Source organism: Falco naumanni, chromosome 7 (assembly GCF_017639655.2).
Source record: "Falco naumanni isolate bFalNau1 chromosome 7, bFalNau1.pat, whole genome shotgun sequence".
Classification (NCBI taxonomy): Eukaryota; Metazoa; Chordata; class Aves; order Falconiformes; family Falconidae; genus Falco; species Falco naumanni.
The window spans coordinates 13,658,615-13,680,549 of NC_054060.1; the positions used below are offsets into that span (position 1 = coordinate 13,658,615).

The 21,935-nt window shown below is 37.2% G+C and overlaps 1 protein-coding gene across 2 annotated transcripts in view; it reads right to left on the bottom strand.

Annotated features, from left to right (window-relative positions):
* The window catches only part of ADAMTSL3 (ADAMTS like 3), a 187,587-nt gene that overhangs the window by 100,087 nt on the left and 65,565 nt on the right, over nt 1–21,935 (bottom strand). For both annotated transcript variants that reach the window (XM_040600771.1, XM_040600770.1), the window contains exon 4: nt 1,706–1,833. In XM_040600771.1, the coding sequence (XP_040456705.1) occupies nt 1,706–1,833 (128 nt within the window). The remainder of the gene's footprint in view (nt 1–1,705; nt 1,834–21,935) is intronic.

Sequence of the window (21,935 nt, forward strand, 5' to 3'; positions counted from 1 at the left end):
GATTATTTACTATGGTCTTATAAATACGGGTGTGTGTGGATTTCACTTTTTTTTTTTTTTCAGGGACCCAGTTTGCCAAACTTCTCAATAACTGGCCAGCACTTCTGCACCATGTAAGATACTCTCTGTAAGAATGGCTAAATCAAGCCCTTGAAGGAACTGAAAACATATTTCAAACGACTTGACAGGAAATTACAATTAGTGGTGTCTCTAAAATCAGGAATAGTGTTTTTGAATAATCCTTTCATACCAAAAAGACCTGCCTTACATTAAAGAATGCACAAAGGTATAGCTGGTAATTTAGAGCTCTTGGACTAAATTTCCCACTTTTTGCATGAAAATTGATTGCAAATATTAAAAAATTCTTTAATATATGTGAGGGATTGAAAAATACCATTTGAAAAGGAAAAAGCAATAGATGCACGGAGCAAGAGTTCAAGCAGCTCAGCAGAAGGTACAACTCTACAAGCTCAAGGTATTATATGTCTCAAATTTCCAATCTTTTGCTACAAACGATTGCATCATAATGTGCAAGTTAAAAATGTTTATGATACATACAAATGTGAAAACTTTGTTTCACAATTGCGCATTTCCTGGACATTACAACAACAATAAAACACAGAAAAAAAAACTTTTAAGCTACACATTTGTCAAGGTATGGGAAACACATGTTTTTCAGAAAGGGAACACATTAAAAATATTAATAAAACCACAGTGGAATTTATATTGCTACAATTTATTGAGCTCATTTCACAGTCCCTAACACACTGGTAGAATATCACGGCTTCTTTCTGGAACTATTACTTTTCTTAAAGATCTTTGTGCATTTTGCACTAAAAGAAACAGGAAATGTTTTAAACAATCATCTTTAGCCATGTATTTCATACAGTTTGCACTTAACTAGCTTATCACTCTACAAGCGATTTTTAAGAAAAATTTACTTCCTGGGTGACAACGCATTTAACTTAAAAAATCTCAACAAAACAGAAATATAAGTATAATCAGCAATTTTTAAAATGTTCAAGAATAATTCAAGTAAAGCCAGCAAGTATGGATGCCAGCACAGATGCTTCAAAGCTGGTTGGGATCTCTTCTCGCCTGACTACAGGCCTATTGCATTACTCCTACTTTTAGGATTGTAGCAACAAGTCCTACATTAGTCCAGCTTTGTGCTGAGGTAAATTGTTTTCACCACATACACTGTTCTCTTTAAGCTACACTAAGGCTTATCCACAAAAACATATGGCCACCAGGACTAGTGTACTGAGAGAACTGGCAGAGAAAAAGCTTCCTAACAGAAAGCAGAATTTGATACACTTATGTGTGGAGTAAGTCACTTGTTTTTTTACTACAGGGAAGACAGGGAAGAGCCACACGGAAGGCTAATTTGTATGCAGGTTAACTCACCGTTCACTTTATATTCCAGTGACAGGGACTCCTCTCAATACTTGACTGTACCAGATAAATCATTGTTGTTATTTCACAAACATATTTAATAGCATGCTGAAGTTCTGTCAGAATTGAAGGCTAAGATATTTATCTAACGTAACAGAAATATATTAAAAGCAGGATTTCATAAAACTTGATCTGTCCACAGCGCTTGGTTCCAGATAAAGAAGCAGCAACGCATATCTGTAGACACCAGAAGAGGACAGGGAATTATGGAAGAGCTGCAGAAGAATAAATACACGAGCTCATTGCTTACCTGCCATTTAAACATCTCCTCAGCGAGTAGGAGGCTCCCCCGCCACAGGTCCGTGAGCAATCACTCCAGGCCCCCCAGGCATCCCAGGAGCCTTCCTTATCTTCATCAGAGCGGGTAATTCTGGAGGTCTACAAAAACAGAAAAGGAGGGGGGGGCATGGGGGAGGAAAAAAATGGATGTGTTTGGTACATGTTTTACTGCTTGGCATTAATAGGCTCAAGTACGTTACTTTGCTGCTTATTTACAGTATCTCAAATTCATGTACTATTTTAATATAGAATAGTAACATGGGAAAGGAAGCAGAGTCTTTGAAGATACAGTATGTTTGATGCGTTGCCTTCTGCCAAAGGACCGCTATGTCCAAATACGCTGTCATTCCCAACATACGTTACGTCCGACACACTGCGTAGGAACTACACAACTGATCTCAAGCAGCCAGACAAGGCATCATGTTCTGAGCGGGCTGCTGGGCTTTCTGAAATCCTGATCAAAGGAGTTTCATATCCAGGACTAACAAGAGGACTGAAGTCTCTTTTTACCTCCTCAAGTGTGTCTGCACTCAGCATTAGTACAGAAATTAAGCACCTCAAATCTTTCATAAAGTGCACACACGGAACTGCAATCAGGGAAGCAAAACAAGAATACAACTTAATTACAAAAAGTGCTATTAAATTGAAAGAGACTGGGGGAAAAGGCTAAAAGAGTGATTTTTAGGGTACAGCAATCAAACACTGATTTAAGCTTAAACTCACTCACACAGGCTTCAAAAACATTACCAGACATCACAAACATAAAAATGAATGATTTGTGACAAAACCCAAAATTCTGCTTGATGTCTTAAAAATGTCATTTTTCACTTGCATTACATCCTGTTTAAGACAACTGACATTTCCCAGTGAAAATTCTCAGGACATTTTAGAACACGGTATCTTAACACAATAGTTCAATATTAGAATGTAATATGAATCAAATTATTCAATAATGTCCTGCTTTAAGAGAGTACTTCTTGGTTTATGATCTTCATGAAAAAAGCATAGGAAAAATCAGATTCAGAATTACCCCAAGCATTTCTCTCACTTTGCTGCAATTCTTGAGCAGCTGTTTCATTTACATCCTACTTTCATTCGTCTGTCCCTCTAAACTTTAAAATTTCTCTTTTGAAAAATCATGCACAGATTTTTATAACAAAACAGTGATCCCCTAAGAGTTGTCAGACTTATGATGGGCCTGTTATCATTAAAAAATTAAGATTTTTAGAATCTTAAATTACACCCAGACTGAGATGTAAACACCATTTCTCTAATCACCGTGGTGATAGAGTTTGCACATAAGACTACTGCAAACATAACGTAACAGCTAATAACATCATTATGAAATTCATATTGTAGATAAAAATGAGGCGGCAAGTCATTTATCTCAGGTGACAGAGAACACTGACTGATATTTACTCTGCCCCAACACAATCACAAATGGGAGAACATGAAGAGCTCACCCAAGCTTTAATGAAACAACTATTTATACAACCAGAGTTCTATTCCCGTGAACTTCAGTGGGCTTCCAAGCAAAGGCGCTATACTCACATCACTATACTTTTTTGACAGCGCAGGAAGACACAATTTAATCAAATGGTGTTTCAGAATCTTTACTCCCCCTCCCAGAAAACAAGTGCACAGAAACACCAAACAAAGGGCTATCTGTCAGCAAACATAAGGCAAAGAGATAAAAACATTAATAAATAAACTGCACCCAAGTAAACATTCAAGTCTTCATAAGTGCTTAAAACACTAAAAAGATTTTCCTGACCGACTAGATCCAGAGAAGTGCAAGAGATTAGACTATGTCCCAATACTAAACCAGATGAAAACACTTTAATCCATATTTTCTGTAAGTAAGTAAACTCATGAGAACAAGACTCAATCCCATTTTCTTCCAAAATGCCTTACAAAAGTGATTTGAAAGTGAGGGATGTCTAATTCAAATCTTATGTTACAAAGGGGGGAATACAAACATAACTCCCCTTAAATTCAATGCTACAGATAAAGTCAGCAAATCTTCAGCCATGAAGAAAGTTGACTCAGATAAAAACCTACCAAGCCTGAAGTAAAAATGGCAAACAATAAAACCAAAGCTATTTTCAAAACAGCACCATACAAGGAATACACCTCAATATTGTGCTGTGTAGGCAAAGGAATTTCCTCCTAAATATTATAGTAAAAAATTAATTAATTAATTAAAATGACCCAGAACTTGAGCAAACCGGCCCATTTCTGTGAATGAGCTGTTACACTTAGGATGCATTCACACCGCAGTTTTAAGTATAACTATTGAACAAGCATCATTTTAGGAACCCAAAGGGCAAACAGTTAATCTTAGCTACACTTAAGCAGAACTAAGGACTACTCAAACACATTTTAAAGGCATTAAGAGTAGGCAGATTTAGTATAATAGCACTACTCCCCATAGTTAAACAGCTAACAGAAACGTTGGCAATTTCCAAACTTTTCCATCCCCTTCCTCAAAAAAAAAACCTTGAGCTTATAAAAAAAACTACTTGTGAATTAGAGAATATGCAATCTCCGTTTGAACGCTAGACTACAGAAGTTGGTCTAAACACATCAGTGGCTCCTTAACTTTCTTGCTCCCGCAACTTTACAAATTTTACAAACACTTACTATAAAGCTTTAAAAGCATACTTAGGCCAATCTACCCTTCCAGAAACGATGGAGCCCAGCTCTGCCAAGATCCCCGAGGAATTTTCACACTGGCGCTGGGTATACTTTATATCAGAAGCCAATTCTGAAAAGTCTGACACTGAAAATGGAACCAACTGCCTTTAATCTTGAATAAAAAGAGCTCAGCACTTCCCAACAAATCACTCAGCACATGAAAATGAGTCAAAATGAACAAAAGTCACTTATTTCAAATTTATGAGTGCAAAATTAAAGTTTGTCCTCTGTAATCCCAAGGCAAATGATTGTTTTTTAATACGTTGAGAAATGATTAAACTTATGATATTAAAAAAGCAATACATGCCACTCTCTTTTTCCAGAATAGCTAGTTTCTTTTGACAAAGCAGTGACAATGCCTAAAATAATCCTAACTTCATTATTGTATTAAAACCAGCCACATGATATTAACAGACAGAATGTCCTCTAAAGCCCTAAACAATGTCCAGTTGTTCACTTACCAAACTGCTTTGATAAAAGCCATTGTTCTGAACTGTATCTAATTAAAAAGCTGTAAATACTAGGGTGATCAAAGCAGAAGTTTATGCCAACAAAGCCTTCTTCAGAATCATTGACTAATTCAGTGCCCACAGTGTTGATTTAAACTCTAGCTAGTTCAAACTATTTGTCCCATGGGAAAGAATTAAAAGCAGCTTGCACTGGCTTAGCAATTTACTAGTAAAATAATATTGATTTACTAGCTGTCTGGTTTCATAAACTCTACATATTTCATTTGTCTACACCATGGTACCAAATTGAAGTAAAATAAAGAAAAGATTATCAACATTACAATTTAAACCAACAAAACCTTGGAAGCTCATTTAAGAATTAATCAAGAGCTAATTGCAATTGGGCACAAAAGGGTATTATTGTACCTCAGGATTGCATTCGTAGTTTGCTTCTTGACTTCAGTTTTTCATGATTTTATTGTCTTCAGTCATAATTCTAACAAGGTTCAGTAATGAAGTTTTGCTGAACCATATTAGAATGGAAGTGGTTTTCCTTTAGTGCTTTAATTTTGCAACATGTGAAGTGCAACACATACATTAAGCATATTCACTGTGAAAGTACGTATGTGCCTACACATACATAAATGTGTGCATGCACACCCATGATGTAACGTGATCAAGTAAAGCCACAAGTGCTGTAGTGAATCCAGATAAAATAACTTAAACCAGCTATAAACCTAGATGATTTGCTGCTCCTTACGTAGAACTAGATGGCAAAAGGCGTCACATTTCCACTGGATCCAGCAACGCTAGCAGGAGTTGTATGCATTCTAAAAGCATCCCATATGAACGCAGGGTTAGATGCAAGCAATATCTGAGAACATATACAATGTTCTCTGCAGAAATTAATCCTGTTTATATGATAAAGGTAGTTCCAAATTATTTCATCCCGATCTATTGGATGTATTTTGAAAGTAAAAAAAAAAAAAAAAAAAAAAAGTCGTGACACAGTACATGGGCCTGGGCAAGGATCACTTGAATCAGGGGATGGAGGAAAATAAATTACAAGTTTTGAAGCACTTGGTGATATAGGCAGAGTCTCAAAGAGTGAGATGACAGTATGCCAAGGTTTCCTCAAGGTCTGAGGCCCAGTAACGTGCAACCTGAGTCTCTGCTGACAACCCTTAACTGACAGAGACAGCCTTTTACATGGAGAATTTTACTGAAAGTGTGGCATTGGTAGATTTGGACAGGGGAGGAAATGTTAGTGCCAGTTTCCCTTCTGTCCAGGGTTCTGTTTCGCTTCTGTCACATATGGGCACATACTGTAACACCACGTTCTGCAAATTATTTGTGTGTGTGTGTGTGTGTGTTTCAGGCCATACTTGCCTTGCCATGTACTACTCCAAGTATAGTAGAAGTGGGCACTGAGGTAAAATAAATGAAATCCAGATGTTACCAGGGCTGATCATTAATCTAAAACAAGGGGATTTTTACTGTCACTCGTAACACCCAGTAAATAACAACAGCTACATTGACACACGTTACAAAAATCAAACACAGTGCTGTTATACAGAGAAAAATGATTATTTGGCCAAACTTTTGTTTGGCTGTTATGAAGGATGACATAATTGTCTTGAATTTGGTCATGCAGACTTCAAAGGAGATGCAGTGCCAGAGAATGAAGGTCAGTTTATGCAGTTTTATTATTATTCAGACATCCATTACATAAGGCTTGGATATGTAAATGTTTAGCATTCAGCGTAACAGATTCAGCTTCTCAACAGAAATGCTCTGATACCTTGAATGTTTGTTTTCCAGAGTTTTTAGCACACATTCTCGCTTTAAATACAAACGCAAACCACATTGTAACAGAAGTGTAAAGAAAGAAATGTAGAGATGCAACACTCGATCCATCTGCACGAGTCCCCAGGTGGTAGTCCTGCCATGTACGTATCACAACACAAACTGCCCCGGACTCTGCCCTGAGATGTGCCCCTGAGCACTTCCCCAGAGCAGGGTGCCCAGCTCTGCCAGGTTCTAGAAGAGATTCAATGCAACCTCTGGGCAGCATCTACCGACACAGACCATGAGCAGGGCTGGACAGGTATTTAAAATGCTCTACTCAGTGATGTGGCTCTCAAAATAAGACACTGTCATAACCCAAGTAAGGACTTGGGTTATGCAGGAATATTTACCAATGTAACTGCGACGATGCTAGCATTAATGCAGCTCTCTGGGTGAGTGCTCATTGGTTTTTCTCATGGCTTCTTATCAAAATAGTTTGTTATTAATTTGAAAAGACATGCCAAACTCCAAAAGAGAATCCCCGTAAGGAGTTACATTGGCACAGCTCTACCATATTGCTATTTAATAACACACTGCTTATAACTAAATTTCTCCGTACAGAATTTAGATTCTTCAGATTAAATTCATCCAAGTGAAAGAACCTATTGAAGGGTATAAACACCACTTCAGTCCCACTGAAGGCCTAAATTAAGCAATACCCAAAGCTCAGTGCTGGCCCTTCTCCCAGGAGTGAATTTCATCCTTGATGGTATTTTGAACAGAGATGAAGCATTTCCTTTTTATTGCTTCTTCCCACTCTCACAACCCATAAATACTATTAACACTATCCTGACTTTCACAGTCTTCCAAAGCACAAGGTTATGTTGGTGTTCACTAATCTCCATGCACAGCACTGCACTATGCAGTTTTCTTCTCCTCATACCTACAAGTGCTCCAAACAGAGGTAACACAAGGAATTATGGCACTGAAGGGAAATTATCCTGCCTGAGTAGCTTTGTGATGCATTTCCCAGATTCTTCTTTCCAGACACTACACTTGGTGGAAAAGGTATCAAATTGCACTGTTGACTGTATCCCTGAGCAGAGCGCATAACTGAAGGAACAAGTATTTACCTGCAGATAATCACTGGATATGCTATACAGCCCCCAAACTGTATCCCCTCACTTTTAACTCCGGCTGTTATGTCTATGGCGTTGCGACAAAATAGACTAGAAGTCTCCTTCCTTGCTAAGGTCACATACAAAAATGATTTACACCTCTATTTGGTACAATTTAAGTAAGGTGTAGAATGCAGATTAGATTAAAGACTTAGGAAAAACTATTTCAGTTGTGGGGGCAACTAAATAGAAGAACAGTCAAACCTTATTTCCAGACAAATAAGGATTATTAATAAGATCTTGCATTACCTGATTTTAGCAGAAAAACTTTGACTTGTTTCATTATGACAGATTTCAAGACATTTCCTGATATATTTCTGCTATTTCTGGGTGCATTATATATTACCTAATTGTGAACTGTATATGTCATTAAGTTAAATAAATCTTTTACTTATTATGTACCAAAGTAAATTATATATTATTCTGTATGTTAAAAAAGACATATCTGGAATTATAAAATCCTGGAGAAAAAACAGTGATTCATTATTTTAGACTGATAAAAACACTTGTGAGTAAATGCAGCTATTTTAAGCAGTTGTTAAGAAACAATTAGTTTTAATACTGTTAACGTTATTTCAGTTACATTAACTATCCCTTGCGCCACCGTGTAAGGGTATCCATGCACTACGAACTGACTGCAAAATGGAATCTGCGCCTGGTAACAAAAGACCATTTCAGAAACACAAGCTGGTAAAGCTCACTGACAGAAGAATCAACAGCAAGAAATGAGCCAAAAGGCAAATGATGGACTTATTCAGCTACATGAAAGAATACATCTGGGGGCTCAGATATACTTTAGAGCTCTCAGAGTAGAATTCTACAATATATTTTTATTCTACAGCAGTTTTGAATAAATTCAAATTCAAGTTTTGGAAAATAAAACATGCAAAAGAGTCACACACAGGAAATATTTACAGTGTAATTCATTTTGATACTGAACTGAAGGCGAATCCCAGCATGTTTTCCAGTATTATACGGCATCCAGATTTTCTATTGTCAGTGTGTTGCAAAATTTCATATTGACAACACAGGCCTGCACTGCAGGAGTTGTCAGGACAAAGTTGGAGGTTTTGGCAGGTGGAGCAGGGATATTTGAGGCTTTTGGCATCCAGGAAGGGATGAAATGTTGCTTGGCTGTTTGGCACCTATGAGCTAGCTGAGGCTTTTGGCATTGAAAAGAGTCTGTATCACCTCCTTCCTTCTTTGTGAGCAGTAACAGAGGGAACATGGAATTTGTGGGCATGGAGAAGAAATCGTGGTTCCCACCCTGACAACTCCAAGCAGAAAGCAACTGCATTAGTACACCCAACTCCTGCAGTTAGTTCTGCATCTAACAACAGCTAAAGACAGCACCTACATGTTCCTGCTGAAAAGAATCAACACTGATGTAATTAAAGCATAATTAAGTTGCTATTTTTCAATTTCTGAGTTAACTACATTGTTCAGATGAGTTCAGAAAAACCCATACGAAATTCTAGTTTTACTCACTACTGACACTTTTTGATGACCTACACGGAAGTCCCAGGGTACATTTTTATTACAGAGGCACTTGCCTCTGTCCTCTCCTCTGGACAATCTGTTTCATCTTCTTGGGTGATATTCCATAAATTACTATTTTGACAGATAAATGTCTAGCAAAGAGAAAAATCCTTTTTTCAAACCCTGATAAGCATGTCCCACAAATACACATCACTGGCAACACGCCTAAAAATCCAAACTTATTTGCCCAGGTTTTCGTTCACGCTTGCCCAACTAGAGGCACGAGCCCTTTATCTGCCTTATCTACAATGGTAAATATTATTTCACATTTCACCCCTATTAGAGCATGGAGAAGATCTTAGGTCCTGAGAACAGGGAGGAAGGCTAATAACCAGCTTTGGTGACACAAAACAGTCAGACAAGAAGTCCATGCTGCTCTAATGCTTTTAGGTCCAGTCATCCAGGACAGCTGATCAGGATCAAGAATATGAAAAAATGCTCCCCAAGCTTCCAGTATTTCGTTGTCTTCCAAGATTTAAAAGCACATGTGAATACATAGCTGGAAATATATAAATTTGAACTCTCAAAACATATCCATTCCTCTGAATCTGCCCCATCCAAAATGGAAACTATACAGAGAAATGTTTAGCATCACTCCAATTCCCTCCATTTCTAAGTGGTCTGGAAAATTATAACAAAGATTTGCACGTGTAGCTGGCAAACAACCCAAAAGCCACAGACCTTGGGAAACGCACAGAGGTTCTGAAAGGGAATATAACCAAGAAAGCAATATAAATTTTAGGACTCTGCCCACTTTCTCAGTAGCCAGCCTGAGGCAAACACTTGCCAGGGCTGGGAAGAGACGTAAAGACAGATTTTTAAAAAAAAAAGCAAAAAAGAAGGAATGGGATGCTTTATAGTTTATAAGAAACGTGATATTCCTTTTGAAAATATCATCAATTATATTAACATTCCCAATGAAGAACTTAAAATTGTCCTAATAAGTATAAAAATATTTTTAAAATTATAATTAATTACACAACATTCTCCACACTATGGTATTATTAAATAAACAGTCCTTGCATTTTGTTGTGCAAAGAAGTCACCACAGATGTAATGAAAACATTCTCATTTTCACATGACAAATACAATACACAGACTTAAATACTTTTTGAATACAGCTTTTAAGGCTATGTATTGTTATGTCGATTTCGTGGAGAAGAACCTGACCTCAGGAAGGAGGAGGAGAAGGTGCATTATATGAGTAGCACAGCTGAGAATTACATCTCTGTATCCAAAGTTGGATTTTAGTGCCCCTTATAGAGCTCTTCCACCTCCTATTTTGCAACCATAAACATTGTCCTTTCTACTATGCATGTCTACAGTTCGTACAAAGTATGAAAGGGAAAACATGATCTTCAGGACATCTTGGTATGGGCCTACTTTAAATCTGCATTAACAACATTCCGTATATTTCCTGGAGTCCACATAGTAAGTTCCATGTAGTAAGAATTCATGCAAGCTTTACTAGAATGCTGATTCAAAATTTGCACCTGGATACACTGGATTTTTCCACCTTCACACTGCACGCCACATGTTCCTCATCCAGCATAAACAGTGTGATGGGTCAGCCAGAGTCTAATGTGCAGAATTCCTCAGGTGCATAATAGAAAGAGAGACTCCAATTTCTGGGAAATATATCTGGCATTATTCTTTTTTAATTACCTTATTAAATATATTTGCAAACACCCAAATAAAGGTGCTTTTAAATACTTTTCCACGCAATTTTTAAAACTGGTCTCCAAAGTTAAAAACTGCATCACTTCAGCACATACAGTGGAAAGAGTAACACTGATAAAAAGATGAGCGTTATGCCTGTGACAAAGCAGAGGATTTCCATTAGCTTCCAAAGATCAAATTTGCAAAATCTTCCCTGTTGGGGCTTATTTTTCAGCATTTTTTTCTATATTCTGATTCCATATAAAATTGCAATCATACCTCAGTGATTACATATTTTTGAATGCTTTTAAATCATGCTTTCCATGTAAAAAAAAACAGTACAAAACAAAATACTCCTAAATATTTCTCTTAATGGTCAGGTACCTATCCCAGGTTCATCTCCTCTTGGTGAATACCTGTGCCAGCTTAGGACCTCCTCATTTCCTTCCTGATCTGTTCATTTCATGGAGACCAACTTGACAGTAGTTGAGGAAACCATTCCAGGGTAAGGGGAACTATGGCAGGAGTGCTATGAATTACTGAAGCTCTAGATTAAAATTAAACAAAGTACTAAACTTACAGGTTACAAGTAGGAGAAAAGCAACAGGGGAGAACACAGGGTGGAACTTCTTGTTTTCCAGCCCACAGGTAAGCTGTGAGAACATGGAGAAGAACAGACCCTAACACAAAGCCAGGAGCTGTTACCACCATCACCATCAAATTTCACTCCTGCTGGTTTGCGGTGCTCCTGGTGGTATTTGCCCAAATTAACGCTGCAAACCCTGAAGTATAAGAAAGGCTGTTCTGCTTACGTGACTTGCACATGCAATCCGAGTATGACTGGATCCCAGACGTACAACAGATTCACATAATGGTATCTACTTCTTCCCACAACCTTATCAATTACTGTATTACCCTGTTAAAGGGTTGACTTGCCAAGACTCTCATGCACAAGACTTACAGACAGGTTATAGAAAAGTAAATAAAGAGGGAATACGGGCATTTAAGAATTACTTATGTTACATACTATTTACCTTACAGTTTACACCATCATAAACAAACTTTATCACATCACAATGATAAATTATGTATTTAATTTAAATCAATACCCTAAAAGCAATCACTTCAAAACACACAAGTGCTTGACATTTACATACAGTATCTCTATACACATGCTTTTGAAAGAAAATTCACATTTTCTCTTTAATTAGTTACAACCGCCTTTTTTTCCTTTTTAAAAAATTTGTTTAGAGGACTTGCAATGAAATCATCCACTGAAACCAATCTTTTTTCTCAGAAAGAAATGACTGCACCTCTAACTTCTAAAAGAGCCCCAATGCATACCATATATTTAAAAAATTTGTTTAAAATAATTTTCCTGACTTGAGACACTGTCTGCCAAGTTCCTGCTAGAAGCAAAATTTTATGGCTGACTTCCAAACCTGTGAATAAAAGGAGTTTATAGGGGAAATACTGACAGAAGAATAAACTGTAGCAAGAGCGGCCTGTATAGAAAAGTCTTTCCTGTGTGTTCTGTTTATCCATGATTTGCAATATTCAGAACCCTGGATATTGGGATATTGCACTCCTGCCTGCGTCAATTGCATGCCAAGATTATCAGTAGTGCCAGACTGATGATTTGGTTATAGGTATTTATACCTTATCAGTCAGATGAGGCATCCAAACTTCTCATTTGTGAGCTAGAGATTCTGCCCATATCTCCCGACTCACCCTGCTATTTAATACTACATGTAGCACTTTTAAGGGTAATGTTTCTATAAAAGTAATGCAAAGCAGATCACAGAACATAAGCAGATACACCTGGCAACAGAACAAATGTCAAATGGAAAAATATTAAAGCCACATTGTTAGCTGACAGCAATTATAAGAATCCTAATTTTCCTTTCTCTAAGTAAAGAACAATTAAGTTTATCAATTTGGAACTTTAAAAGCATTATTGATTTATTTCTAACCCCCGATTTTTAAAGTATATACCACTTTGTGTAGAGCCATTTGAAATTAACGTATTGAAGGAGAAGACTTATTAAGCCCATAACTAAGAGGCAGTCTGACTGAAGCTGATTCTGCCCAAAGTAAATCTAAAACTTGTCAGGCTGATCATGGTGCCTTTTTACTGTGGTATAAATCGAATTTAACAAGATGAGTTTTCTTCTCAGAGAAAACAATTCTTGCCCCCTTTGACAACGAGCTGATCTCTGAGTGGTATTAAGCAATAGCATAACTGATCCAAAATCAAAATATAATTGTAGTGTTTCTTTTTATTACTCATGCTTAACTTTGTGACAAATTTAATATATAAGTTTGCTCAGCTTCTCTGGCTCCAGCTGATTTCCTGCACTTGGAGAACAGTTTCATTCACCATTGTGAACAACTCGTTTTACGCAAGGCTAGCCTTACTCTGAGATGTTGTGAGCCTTCTGTGGTGGGCACCTGCACTGGTAAAATGTATCCTTAAGCTGCTTCTGCTGCTGTTCTGTCATAAATACAACTTTTGTTTGATCATAGTTATTTACAGCCAAAAGCTTGTACCAATTCTGTCATCTTAAGCTTCCTCCAGCTGTGTTCTTTCACATACAGGAAAATACAACTTAAGTTCTTCTAGAAGTTTTATTCAGATAACTGAAAAAATATTAAAATATCCTCCATATATCTCATCTTGCAGAGGATCCCAATATGCAGATGTTGCAAGCCAAAACATCTTTTGAGGGCCGACTTTGGGTATCACCTTTGTACATGTTAAAAAAACCTGCATTGCTGAGAAAAAAATTTTCAGCTCCGTGTGCAGAGAATAGTTTCCCAGAAAGGTTTTTATGTGGGATTAAAAATGTAATATTCTCTTGTCATTCCTTTCCACTTTGAGTCAAATAAAATATAATTCATTGAAATACATTTGATATCTGGTGAATAGTTTCCCTTTTATTGATTTTCTAGCTTCCAGCCCAGGGAGAAAAAAAAACTGTCAAGGGAACAGTTACAATGGCAGCACAAGTCTAGATCCAATTCCCAAAGAAGCAAAAGAAAAAAAAGCCAAAAAAAAAAAGCCACTGACTTCAAATAAAGGAAGAGGAGGGCTTAATTACATATGTGGGGTAATAGCATGCATTTCCCCATTTGGAAAAATGTTAGCACAACTTGCTTTCTGTTCTATGTCCAAGTTCCTGAGTTTTAATTCTCCAAAGATAGAATTATCCAACCAAGAGTACTCATAGGAGAAAAAGACAATTTCATCTATCTTGAGTTTGACTGACTTCATTCCAGATCTCTACTCCTGTGTATCTTTAGCTACAGTATCTTTAGCATTCAGCACAGGGCAACAGGCCTGGATGTGGAATGACTCTTTCCATATCTGTTCAGTGCCAGTGTTTCCTATTATCAGTCCAATATTTTATGGTTATTGTATTAGCTTCCCAGCAGTACTTTCTCAAGTTCTGTAGCCTGAAACCTCCATTAACAGATGCTAAATACAATCGTTGTTTTTCACTTTTAGATCTTGTGAAAGCCTGTAAAATGAGTGGTCAGTTTGTCCAATTTTCTAAAGAAATTTTCCAAGATTTGAATGGGCAACATATAAAACCACTAAAAATACTCTTGGCAGCTCATTCATTTGGATTGTGTTCCTTCTGCCAAGCCAACTAATGAATAGCTTATTCCAAGATAGGACTTCCGCATGAATTTTTTGTAGTAAAGGTAAGAATATCTATTTATATAATTCCCTGGTTGCTTGTATTTGAAGGGTTTAGAGAAGGGAGGAGGTTTTTGGATTTTTTCATTAAAAAGGACATTAGCATTTGGACTTAAGGAAGATTTTTTTGTAAATAAATTAACCAGCAAAGCTACTTTATTATGTTTTCTTTTAATTCTGCCTTATACTCTGTAAATTAAATATAACCAAAATATTACTGTCAGGCAATTAGTGACTAAATTTGATCTAAAAGACACTGAAATCAATGGAAAGTATCTCACTGGCTTCATTGGACTTTGTATAGGACCTGCAAGAACCACCTGAATTCCATGTCAGATACAGCCAAACCAGAGACGTGCATGTGATTTCTTACACATATGGGCAGATAAAGATCAAAGAAGAGGGGGGAAAACTCCTACATACTTTTCTCAAATTTATTTCTTCTACCAGCCTCCATTTATCAGTGTTACAGCTATAAAGTAGGTATTTGGTAGAAATTATTCTTCTTCAAATACCCACAAAAAAGATACACTTAAGAACACCATCTTTTTTTTGACCACAAAAAAAAAAAAAAGACATCGGCTCTTTTTTATCTATTGAAGCCAAGTTGTGCCTCAGATGTCATGGCTTCCTCCGAACCCTCAGAAAAAAGTTGCATTTGTTAGACAAATTATGATGTTTTTTACCCTTGTTGCAAAGAGTTTTTAGTCACATTTTAGTTGTCAAAAGTCTCCCTTTTATCATCATCTCACTCTCCAGGTTGATTATGAAAATATTTGCACTAATACTAAATGAGAGTCTTGAGAACAATAAGAAACTTCAAACAATTCCCTACACCTACATTTTAACCAAATGGTATTATTTCAACATCTTTAGTAAAGAGAAGCTCTTTTTTGACATGAAACGAATAAGTATCTTTTATGACTTTTCACATATTCTTATACAAATTTATTTTGAAAGCCTGAAACAACTTCCTTCTTCTTTGCACACTTTTTTCCTCTGAAATACATAAAGCTAAATTATTTAAGTGAAGCTTTCCAGAGAGCTAGGGGACCAATGAGATATGCAGCCCATCATACACAGCTAACAGATTTTATAGTAGTTCACCCACTGTCAGATTCCAAACACTTTTGAATGTTCCACATTGTAAGGCATTACTTATTTCTCTTCCAAAAATATATCCTCACAATAAAGGGAGGCTTGTTTCCCACCCCCCCCCAAAAAAAAAAAAAAAAAAAAAAAAGCGCCTTGCTCACCATTTATCAGTCAATTCCAAGAACACAATATAATCAGTTTACCACATTCATGTTGCTGAGCACAAAGGGAGATCAGCACCCAATTTTTTTCCCTCACTGATGCACTGCATCTAACTTCCATGGGTTTTCTATGCATATCATTCAACTCTAAAAATGGTCTGTGTAGCATCTCACTGGTACAAAAATAAAGAACAAGTTCCTCAGTCTTTGTAGAGATGAAAAATAGCTAATGGTAAAAGTATAAATTTGGCTTGTGATCTCATTCTCCTTTCCCTTTTGTGTGCTCAAAGCCACAGCAGCAGCTAGATAAGAATAAAGGAAAAATAAAGGAAATTAACTACAATGATAAGCAACTGCTGGTTTTTGGAAGGTTGTGCAATCCTGATCACCAAATACATTTAAGAACAAGCCAGACAAATGTCTATCAGGAAAAGTTTACTTGGAGTTGATCCTGCCTTGGAGCAAAGGAACAGACCAGGGTTTCTTCCAGAGCCATTTTCTGTTTGATCTATAGCAGACATTAAGGGAGGGGAGAAGGGCTATGATTTAGCTATGCTGAAGAAGCAATCAGGATTCTAAAAACAAAAGTAAGGAAGAAAAGGTCGATCACTGTTTCAATCAAAGTCATGCAATGCCTTGCAATGCCTCATATTTTGCTTGGAGAAAAGGTGTCTCTCTCAGCTGTCTGTTCTTTCCCAGATGTGTGTCCTGGTTTACGCCTGCCAGAGGGAACTCTCTTCCACAACACTATTTGACAACATATTTCCTACTTTAGGCAGCATCCTTCAAATCATCTAACTACTGTTTTGCTCTAGCCTTTTATCTCAAACCCGCTTTGTTTCTTGTTTAATGTAAAAGTAGCTTGGATAACTCAAGACAATTCCATTGCCTTCTGGAGCCTAGCTATATATACCCCTACTCCCAGGTGGTTTCTCTGGAAACATACATTGCACACACAGAAACTACTTATCCTTTGGGGCTTTTAAGCTTGCTGATGAACTGTTCCCGCCCCCAGTTTGGAAGGTTAACCTACGCTCCCAAATCCTTATTCACACTACAAATATTACCTATCATGGATCACTAACCTACACTCCCAAATTTTTATTCACACCACAAATACCACCTATCGTATGCATGTATTTTCTCATACTCTTGGTCACCATGGATTAACAACTTTCTGTAGAAACCACTCATAAAACACTAGGAAACATCATTAACACAGAAGACAGCTGCTATATCTGAATTCATCTTCCTTTTGCTCCACTTCAGTTTTCAGCATTGGTACATGGCCACATAGCATGCGTTGGGCTGTATTCTGTGTTGCACTTGAAAGCTACATGAGTCACAGGGGAAGAAAAAGGAGTGAAGGGGGTAACTACCTACCACTTGTATATTTTCTACATTTGAACTGTAGGGGCCAATCCCCTTCCTCTTTGACACGTCTTATTACAGCAGGTCTGGAGGTTGCACTGCAGCGGAGGATCTCCTGACCATATGCTAGGCTTTATATTTGTGTTGTAAAGTCATAGACCTATACTACTACTGAGCCAAAGACATTTTCCTCACCCTTCCACGCTGTTCTTTGTATGTTCTGGGGCACCAGGCAAAGCAGGATTAGTCCCACTGCTTTTATTTATTTCATTCAAGTGGTTTATTGCTTTTGATCACCGAGACTCCTGCCTTTTAGACATCCTTACTGCTAGAGGGACAGTTTTGTACATCTATACGTTGCTGGGCTGGGACTTACAGTTGTACAATCAGATTTCATATTAGATGCCAGTAAAGGGTTTTAAAAATATAACTATGAAAACATGACAAGGATTTTAAATCTACTTTGTGTAATTTGGCTAAAGTTATCATGCTGCATGAAGATCTATTCATAGGCAATCCTATGGGGTTTTTTTAGTCTAGTTCTCACTAGGGAATGTTTTGTAAGAAAAGTATAAAAAGACATTGTTTCCTTATTATATAATACTCCTAACTTACGCCAAGAATATTCTCATCGTAAGCGTGCTCATAATCTCAAAGACTGACACAGCTATTGCATTACTTGTGTCTACACAAGTACAGCTTCTAAAAATATGATTCTTTGACAGCTTTTGAAAGGTGACAGATATGATAAAAAAGGCTGTGTGTTTGTGTTTGCACTTCTGATTTGTAAATTCTAAGCAAATCTCAGGTGTGTCTGCACAAATGCAAAATGAATACAAATCTAAGCCAAAGGTCCATTAAAGGAAAATACAGCTTTGTTGGTAGATAACTGTTTAGACACTACGAACAGTTTCCTCAAGTAAGAGAACGTTCCTAAATTAATAGCACAACTGACTATGTTGTTAAAAGAAAACTCTTCTAAATTTTTAACTATGAAAGTCTAATAAAGGGATTGACAAATAAAAGAGCATTGAAATGTACAACCACACCAACTACAGTTTGATACAATGCATGAACATAGCACCTGAAGCAGCTAATAAATTCTCTCCTGGGAAACAGGAATAAAGCATTGATTTGCTGATTTGAAAGGGAGGATGGGCATCTAGCCTGATCATCTGCTTTGACCTCTTATAAAAACAGCAATAGAATTTACTCTTACTGCTCTACTGAGCAACAGAATTCAAATATGTTAGTTCTTCCCAATTTTTCAGATGGAGAAAAATAACCGCAGCCTGAGTTGGACATAAGGGATACTTTTAAATTGCACAGCTAACATTTTTTATTATACCCCAAAACCCTAATTCAAAAACAAAGCTGTTCAGTACTTCTTGACTAAAATCAAATCTCCCAGTACAGATACTCTACATCTGCCTCTTAAATGCCACAATTTTTGCGTTTACAGTTGTGAGCTCATTCAAATCTGCTCCTTAAAACAAGTTTGCAATAATGAAGCATTTTACTTAACTGACACAGATGTCAGTGAAAGATTTTGGTCTGTCATTGCAAACCCTTTACACAAAGTGAAAGCGCTGACAATTAACCCAGAGAAGAGAAGTACCAAATAAAAAAGGCAGAAAGAACAAAAATTACTTCCCTGTTTTTGCGGTACTTAAATGTCCTTGCCCACTCTGCAGAACAGGAGGCTCATATGGTTTGATAGAGCTGGGCAAAGGACGGTTGCCTTAACAAGACTCCTGAGTAAGGAAAATTGAATAGAGTGCGTAGGCAGTTCGTGCTTTCTGCTGGAAGGAAGTGTGGCCCCTTCAGAGGACAATATTGTGTGCTTTATCTTTCTTCTTTAAAGGAATAATCTTTAAGATTGGAAGAAAACTTGTACTGTTTGAAGGCTAGTGACCTCGCTGACAGCCATGGTTGGGTACCATGAGTTTGGAAGAATATGTTCGTGCTATACTGATTCTCCTCTTTGAGCAAGCTGCTAGAGTACGAGCGCTTTGCAACAGAAAGTAAACCTCTGCCTCCATCATGCTCCTGGCTGATTTTGAAAAATAACTAAAAGGTAATAAAACTTAAGTTGCTTCTCCAAAACTATTTTTCCATCCCTTGCAATGCGGAAAACTGTGCATGAAGACAGTGTTTTGGATTTCACTCTTGCTACAATAACTGCTCCCTCACCCAACTTCTAGGCCTAGCTGAGAAACTGGGAAGTATCTTCAGGAATGGAGCAGAGCACTCTACATCTACGAACATACCACACAGCGCTCTAGTAGCCCATCTGTGTTGGACAGAGCCAAAACCCCAGCTCAATACTGACTGTACACCAGGTCTATCATAACATTAATCTCCCAAGTGAGAGCAAGATATGTATTTAAAAACAACAACAACAACCCCAAACAACTACCACTCGATCCTCTGTGCCAAGCAATCCCTATAAGTGACCCAGTTACTCTGCATAAATCCCAGCAATGCTAGGGGAAAAATGCAGAAGACAGACTACGCCCTCCAGTAATTCAAAACCACAAAGCAAAGATATCCTGTTGTAATGTACATGGTATTCCAGGATTATAATTTTTGCTTTGAGCCACCTTTCAACGTATACCAAATGGAAGCAAAACTCATTCCAGAGTGTTACGAAGCCAGTTTTGTGTCTCTCACAATTACATTTGAAATCATAATGACAGATTACAGGAAATGAACGTATGGACAGGGTGATTTATAAACACTTTTAAACAATGTAACTTTTATCAGTTCTGCTACATCAATCACAAATCTAGTAACAACTATTTTTTGTATACGATACTCTCAAGAGTGGTCAGGACAGGATTTGCTGACAGCCTATCTTAAAAACTGAATTATAAATTGCATTCGCTTTCTGTGCCAAGGTAATGGTTCCATACAGATAAGGGAAATCATGCGTTTCCCACAAACAGAAAAGCATAAGCAGAAAACCAAGGAAAACTTTGCTATGCACACCAACAGAAAGAGTCTGTCAAATAAACCTAATGCCTGCCACACTTTGATAACAGGTGTGGCTGGGAGGGTTAATCGTAGTTATAGAACATTTCAGCATTTGCAAGGCATTTTGGTACAACAATTTTGAAATCAAGATTTATAAAATCAATAAAATGTATGCTAAATGAATATAAATGACTGGCACATTTCTAGTAACCCTTGCCAAGGAATCAAAGGGAATTAGGAAGTAGGTGTAATTACTAATTAATAAATGAAAACTGGTAAGGCGAGCACTAAGTAGCCAGTAAGACTAAGAAAATAATTACAACTGCACTTACCGATGATGAAACTGATTTTAAAATACCCTCCACAACTCTAGTGGCCAATTTTTTAAAAATTTGTTGAAAAGCTGAAAAGTAGTAATAAAAATGGCCTAAGGGCTGAGACAATGTCTTACCTATGGAGCTTCACAGACAGAGAAAACATCGGGTTATAGCATTCTGAATAACTTCCCCCAAGAGCAAAAAGCACCTACTGGAAGCCCATTTATATCTATTAATTTTAGAAGGGTATACCTGGAATCAATCCTTGGAAGCTGAAATTGGACAAATTCAAATGAGACACTAGGCACATATTTTTCATGCAAAGCTTGGCTTGGCTTGATAGAAAGTAAACTTGATGAATTGGATATACATAGGGTCACAAACATTATTTTTAATCCTTTGTCTTTCAACTTCTGTTAAGATCTTAAGAATAGGGAAAACCAAGTCCACTGTAGCATCATACTATGGGTATTCCTGAGAGCTAGAAAGAACCACTGAAGAAATAAAAACTGCAGCTAGGAATCTCATTCCATAGGGAGGCCTGCAACACAAATATGGGTTATGAATGATCTAAAAATCTGTTTATGGATTATATTAAAACACACTGTACACATTCCCAAAACATGCAAAGAAGGTCCCACACTGCAGTGCACCATGAATGGGCAACCACTCACTTCTCAAATGCATTATCAGTCATTAACACTGGTAAGAAAACAAGCTGGAAATGGGCTGAAAATTCAAGTTACCATTGCATTAGTGAATAATGAAAAAAATCAAGTGACAACCTATGTGGTCTAATGTCAGGGGATCTAATAGTGAATTATACATTTATAAAACTGAATGAAGTTAAATACCTTGTCTGGTTTGCATCTAATTATACAGAAGAGGTGGCACACAGGACTAACATTTCTGTCATTATGGGACAACAGTTTCGATAACAGATTAAATTTTCAAAGACTAAAACTCTGAAAGGAGATGACACAGCTGCCTGAATTACTTCCCAAGGGTGAGAACATGCAATGCTGCCTACGCTCCATTCCACAAGGACCACTGCAGTTTGAACCATATGGTAATAACAAGCCTCCAGTACAGTAAAAGTGTTGGTCAATGATTTACAGACCCCCAGGCTTGTTTCTAGAGAACAGAAGTAATCAGAGGATGAATGTACCAATGTACATGGTAAAGAGCAAAACATTTTAGAGGAAAACAGGACACAGAAAAAAAAAAAAAAAAAAAAAAAAAAACCAAAACCAAACCCTACAAAACCA